Below are 6,611 nucleotides of genomic sequence, written 5' to 3'. Positions count from 1 at the left end.
GCTTGGTGGTCATGTGGTAGACACAGTCATGTTCGTGATGTATGTGGCGGCATTGTGCTGTTTGTCCAAGTATCTACATTGCGAGACCAATATGAAGGTTGGCATCCGAATAACCACTCAAATGAGGACTTTAATGGTGCAAAAAGAAAGGTGCCACTTAATACTGTGACAGAAAGTAACCACAAACGACGCCGTACTCATGACAGACACTGAACGTGATGATGCCTTCGAAGGACCTGTGACCCCTTTTGCTTCGCACTTGCCTGCACCCCGTAAGATCTCTGTGATCACGACTGAGGCAGCAGAGGGTGGAGGGATGCACTTTAGATCATGCTCGGTCCACCAATTCTCGATCAGATGAGTCCAACCAAGATAAGTCTGGTCACGCCAATCCACAAAGAGGTCGCCCTCGATATAGGCCACCAAGAAGTGGTTGCAAGCATAAACATGACCCTCTGGAAGCTTGTCAAAGTTGCTGCAATCAGCGAATGTGACAATCTCTTACATGATGTCTGACAGCTCAGCGGGAGTGTGAAGCGGGCTGACCGCATCACGAAACGGAGCATACCCGACGAACGTAGGAGGGACGATTCCTTTGACCCAGTTGAAGTCAGGACTCGCATTCAGCATTAACCAGTTGTATACTGAATTGACCTCGAAGGAGAGCGATGTGACACGGATAGGATAATTGCATGCCAGCCAGGACTAGAGGACCGCGAAATGAGCTACTTTAAGATGGATCGCAATCCAGAGAGCTCACCTCATAGGCCGAAAATGCCATGGCCCAAGTCTGCCAGATTACCTCTGGAGCCTCTGGAGCAGGCGACATACCAACGAGGTTATCCAGTCACTGTAGCAAGAACACGCAGGTGCCGTCAACAGGATAGACCCTGCTGTGAGGACTGTAGTCTGGCTGCCACTACAATCCTACACTACTTCTGATTTCGCATTATTTCTTATTCCATTTTTGATTTAACTTACCTTGCCTAATTTGTTTTATTTATCTTCGGACTTTTTCGGGTAGTATAAGAGGCCCCTAGTTAGAAGTTTTCAGCACTTCTTCCCTCCCCTCGATTGTGGTAGCTACAGGTGAATCGATTGTTCCTCTCTATGCACTGTGTGAGCATGATATCTACACATTCCTGGCCAGATTGAGTGCCTGTGAACAGCCCCTCAAAACCATCTCCAGAAGCCGTCTTGGGGCGTGTCCTGGAACGACTTCTCTGCTTCTGCCTCACTTTCCGAAGCGCATCCTCTGCTTTCAGCCATACTTCTCTGCTTCCCAAAGGATCTTCTTGGACTAGGCAACACCTCGTAAACCCCTCGGATGAACACATCGCACTTCGGCACCAGCCCTGGTGATGATCTCACACTGCGTGTGTGAGCGGCGAGACTGAAGACACTGTCGACGTGGGACATAGTGGTGAAAAAGTAAGGAACTGAAAGCGAGGATGCACAATCTCAAGTATGCAAGCCCGACAGACTGAGGATGGTCCAGATCTCAGAATGGGGGAGGTGATATGCACTGAGATATTCTGTGATCAGAAATTGCTAGAAACTGTGTCTGACTATTGCACAATTGGATAGTAAGTCACTGTGATCCGGTGTGATTGTGAGTACTTGGCTAGCTGTGAAATGACAGCAAACAACCGAGAGGGATGAAGGGGGAACAGTGCATGGAAGGTTTGCATCTAGAGGTGACACAGGAGCCAAATGTAGAAGATAGTGGAGAAATGAATGAAGGCGATGCCTGTGAAGACAGTGAGACCGTAAAGGACACAGTTTGGTGTGATGTACGTGAAGTACGAGAGATAGAACAGCTCCAGGGCAAGTCTAACTGGCTCTAGACGAAATACAGGAGTTTCGGGATGAGGGCGTACCATATCCGCTGCTGCATTCTGCTGGTCCATGAGATTCGTTCGACAGTTACATAGAGCAGAGATGAGAGTTCTGATGTGTGGTGGAGCCCGAAGCTTGAGAAAAGAACTGAGACCGCTGTCCCTGTTGTTGTCCACTGCTGTGCAAGTTCCTTCGCATTCTCTATCACCTAGGTACATGGTCTGAAAAGCCCCCTATATCTCTGTCTATGCATTCCTTAAATATCGCAAATCCGGGGTGCACTCACCCCAGTCCTCGCTCCCATATCCGACCCCACTTGGCCCCTAACTCGTTGACTCATTCCGCTATTCCTCATTTCTCGAACAGCCCACCACCACCAGCCACTCCATCGCATTGCGTTCCAAACCTGCATTTTGCTATTCATTTCTGCAGAGACCCGCTCGCTCCAGTTCCCGGTTTCCTACCCCAACGCTTGCCCTCCACCATGTCTCATCCTGCCGACTTTCCCTGCAGCCTTATAACTGCGTTCCCATTTGCCTGCCTTGCTGCCCTGATGGTTCACCCCTGCCCCAATCCGCCCTTGCCCCTCTGCCCAAGACTGGGTATCCCCTCCAACGGCTCTCTGTCAGCTTCGCCTCCTAAAGTCTGAGCACCCACTCTGGGACTCTGTCCGCATCCAGGTCTTCACCTGTCCTGGCCCCTCATCCCTCTCTCCTCCCCCTCAGCCATGTCTCGCACTACACAAGCGTGGTTTGATTTTGTGGCCATCACTTGCACTGCCCGGCTCCATCATTACCTCCTCTTGCTCGAGGTGCTGGCATTCGAGCACGCCCATATCGCGTCTGGGTCGCATTCCACTGTGGTGGAGTGGTATCACTGGTGCACTGCAGTCCATTCACTTCTGGTATGTCTATCGACCTTCTTCCTCACACGCACCAGTCTGAGGTCTTCTTGTAGCATCAGGCAGCATCTGTTCGGTCAGACCTTGTGGAGTCTGGGTTGCACATCCACTCAATTGACTTCTACCCGTGGGTCCGTGAACTGCGCATGCTTGTCAACTCTTTGCCAACCCCCGGTGGTGCTCCGACCAGCAGGACTCACCCCACCATCACCCTGGAGGATGACCCCGACCACACGCTGCACCCCGAGGACTTTGATGGTCAGTTCTGATACGAGATCCTGGGTATGTGCTGGTTCACCGTGAATGAGCATCGCATGTTGTGTAGCCATTCCGTAGCATAGGAAAGTGTGGTGCTGCCTCGAGATGTCACCTTTTTAGAGCTAGTAACTGCCCCGCCCCGTGTACCCCACCCAAAGCGAAGCCATGCTCGTTCGCTTTGTGTACTCTGCCCGTAATAAGTTATTCTGTGTGGGGGCAGCCCAGAATGCCACCTCACACCAAAATGACAAACATCGAGCTGGAACAGTCCAGAGTGGGCAAAGGAAGGTGTTGCCAACTGCCTGGAACACAGAACTGCATGAAGAGGTCAGAAGGAGAACATGAGGTGCAGAAATGACGAACAAGCCATAAGGAAGTGTAGCCAATTATGAAGTGTAGTGCAAGAGCAGAACATGACCAGTTAGACAACTCAGAGATGAGCAAGTGCACTAGCCGAATGGAAGGCAGGGTAGCAGACTGACAGACCCTGGCAGGGCCGGACTTCCAGTTCCCTGACTGTATGATACAGAGAGGGGGCAGGAGCGAGCTTTGCGACATGTTTCATTGGATCAGAAATCTAATGTATGATCGGAAACACATTTCAGCGACTCGGCTGGCTCATTTCTGATCCATTATATAATCTGCACTGTACATAGGAGTAAAAAGAAGTTCTCCACGGAGTTTCCCCATGCAGCAGTACTCAGTTCTCATCTTGTCTATGCTAGGGCATCGTGCCCAACTATGTCTACGTCTATTGCGATCACGTTTCACTCCTCTGGGATTCTCGACACCGAGAGGGACAGCACTCTCAGTAGTGGCCTCTAGCTCGACTCGGGTTTCAGCCAGATAAGTCACGTTATCGTGCTTTTGTCATCTCATGCCATTGCATTTTGCTCTCACGCCACTAGTCACAAGTCCAAACCAGGATTCCATTCCCATCGGACTCTGTAGCCTCACTAGCACCCAGGGGTTCCTCATCGGTGCTCATACCAGTTTTAGACACCCAGAGCTTCATTGTCAGTGCTCATTCCAGTTCAGCAGCTATTAGGGATTTGTTGTTGGTGCTTAACCCAGTTTGGAGGCAGTTAGGGCTTCATCATTGGTGCCTAGCCAGCTTTATCTAGAAATAGCCAGTCCTCATGACCCAGTCCAGACCCTCAGCTATCACCGTTCGTGAGCACAGGAGTCACCAATCACATTTCACACCCACATACCCCCACTCTTCAGCTTTCGACTGATTTCCAGTCAGAGGCATCCCCATAGTCAAACTCGACACTTATCGATCCGTATTCTGTGGTAGTTTCAAGCACACACCGCCAAACAACTCATGGCCGCCCATTGCTGCATTATCATCTGAAGTTTCCTGTGACTGTAACTCAAAGGGACCGTGGATGGATGAGCCCCAGTTCACCTTCCAAGATCAAGAGAGATTTGGTTAGGAAGCGCTGCTCATGGCCAAAATGCAGTTGAGCATATCACCGGCTCAACAATGTTATAATCAATGCGCCTCCCACAGGTATCCAACAACTGGCCAGCCAATCAAGCCAATCACCTCACCGAATCAAGCTCCCAGATCCTCCCAAATATTCGAGAAGAAAATTGTCAGAAAACTTCGAGACCTGGTTTACAAACCTTCTCATTTGGCTCAATTACAACAACTTCACAGATGACAAGGACAAGATTCGGCAGGCCAATGCACATCTGAAAGGCGGAGCTGCTCTATACATGAAAGAGTACGCAATCAAGCTCACCTCTGGACAAAATGTTGGCACATGGGCATAATACACCAGGAAACTGGAAATGGCGTACAAGACGCTTGACCCCAAGCACACGGCACAGTCAATGTTAGATGTGCACTGTGCAATTCACCACAATACGATGATCACCTTCACAGAGAATTTCAGGTCCTATGCACCTGAATCCAGATACTCTGATGAAGATCTGATCGTCAAAATCAGGGAACAACAATCGGCCCACATCCAGACGGTCATGTCAGTGACAGAGACATTAGATCCAACGAAGATTCCAACCACGTGGATGGACTATCTCGAGTTCTGCCTGGAAATAGAGATCAAACATCTCCAGCAACTCTCAGGCAATAAGTCTACCAGACAGACCACGATGAGTAAGGCAGCTGCTCCCAAAGACTCTAATGCCATGGACACCAGCACAAGGATTACACATGAACTTTTCCCTGAACAGGACCAGTGGCTGGCAAACAAACTATGTTTGTTCTGCGGAAAGCACACCTACGAATGGGGAAAGAGGTGCCCCTCTTCCAAACCTGAGTATAAAGGGAAACAGTTTCAAACATGAACCAACACCCCTCAAGGAAAGGGAAAAGGGAAAGCGCAAAAGGTCCGACAAGTTGAAGAAGAAGGTAGCATGGCATCATCGTCTCAAATTGCAGCATTGAAACAAGCAATTGCTGCATTACGTGGGATGAAGACCTCCACCCCTACTTCTTCGATAGGCAAGGGCAAGGCGAAGCAGAACGACGTGGCATCTACGGCATTGGCATCAACGATTAAGGATACCACCGCAAGAATCCTCGAGTTGGATGAATTCTCAGAGGATTTTCAGTACAAAGCATAGACAAGTCTGGTGCTATGCTTCAAGACAATATGGATTGTATTAGTACCGTGAGAATGAATGTACCTAGCAACCACATATATATTGCATCTGCAGGTTTTTCTAAACATTCGATTGAATTGCCAATAAAATTCGCATCATGGGAAATCCAGACAACAGTCTTATTGGATTCTGAAGCATTCTCTTGCTACATCGATCAGAGATTCGCTCAAAAACATGGATTTAAGATGGTACCACTACACCGCAAAATAAGAATCCTCAATGCAGATGCCAGCCCTAACAAGGGTGGTGCAATTACTCATTGTGTAGTCAGAAACATCTTAATTGGGGGGCACCGATCAACCGAGAGTTTGCTCATCACAAACCTCGGACGCATGTCAATGATCCTTGGCATGAAGTTCCTAAAGGAACATAACCCCCAAGTTGACTGGGAACATAGAGAGGTCACATTCTCAAGATGCAGACACATGACGAAGCAACAAGTTAGAGTAAGCAAAGAAGAAGTCAACCTTCTATTGCAACCTTGGCTTGAAGATGAAGCAGTTCTTCCTGACATACACAAGGATGACAGGTGGGATCAGGAAGATAACTTTCTTAACTGGATAGACTTGCAAGACCAGGATCTTCATAACATGTTGCATGACATCCTAGGCATAAGCAAGAAGGTAAAGGAGCATTTGATAGAACAACCAGCAGAAGAGACACAGGACAAAGACTACTGGTCAAAATTTGTCCCTCTAAAATTTCATCAATACGGAGATGTGTTCTCGAAGAAGAGCTTGGAAAGAATGTCAACGTGTAAGCCCTATGATCATGCAATTGATCTTGTCCCAGACACGGCATCCCTGAGACCGACAAAGGTCTACCCTATGTCTTTATGAGAGAAGAATTCACTCGATGCATGGATTGACAGCGAACTAGCCAAAGGCTACATTCAACCCTCTAAATCCCCTTATGCGGCCCCAGTATTTTTCACGAAAAAGAAAGATGGTTCCCTTAGACTAGTCCAAGACTACAGGGC

At 48.7% G+C, this 6,611-nt stretch overlaps 2 protein-coding genes across 2 annotated transcripts; one reads left to right on the top strand and one right to left on the bottom strand.

Annotated features, from left to right (window-relative positions):
• Window positions 1–501: 501 nt before the first annotated feature.
• LAESUDRAFT_760577 (uncharacterized protein) lies at window positions 502–829 on the bottom strand (the record flags this gene model as incomplete). Its single annotated transcript, XM_040912767.1, has 2 exons — window positions 502–705; window positions 761–829. The coding sequence occupies 2 exons, from the start codon at window positions 827–829 to the stop codon at window positions 502–504; spliced, it is 273 nt and encodes a 90-aa protein (XP_040762868.1).
• A 1,737-nt stretch (window positions 830–2,566) lies between these two features.
• Window positions 2,567–5,593, top strand: LAESUDRAFT_760576 (uncharacterized protein; the record flags this gene model as incomplete). Its single annotated transcript, XM_040912766.1, has 5 exons — window positions 2,567–2,743; window positions 2,797–2,998; window positions 4,665–4,731; window positions 4,789–5,225; window positions 5,409–5,593. The coding sequence occupies 5 exons, from the start codon at window positions 2,567–2,569 to the stop codon at window positions 5,591–5,593; spliced, it is 1,068 nt and encodes a 355-aa protein (XP_040762867.1).
• Between the last annotated feature and the right edge of the window lie 1,018 nt (window positions 5,594–6,611).

This window comes from Laetiporus sulphureus (genome assembly GCF_001632365.1).
Source record: "Laetiporus sulphureus 93-53 unplaced genomic scaffold LAESUscaffold_28, whole genome shotgun sequence".
Classification (NCBI taxonomy): domain Eukaryota; kingdom Fungi; phylum Basidiomycota; class Agaricomycetes; order Polyporales; family Laetiporaceae; genus Laetiporus; species Laetiporus sulphureus.
This window is presented reverse-complemented; position numbering and strand designations above follow the sequence as displayed.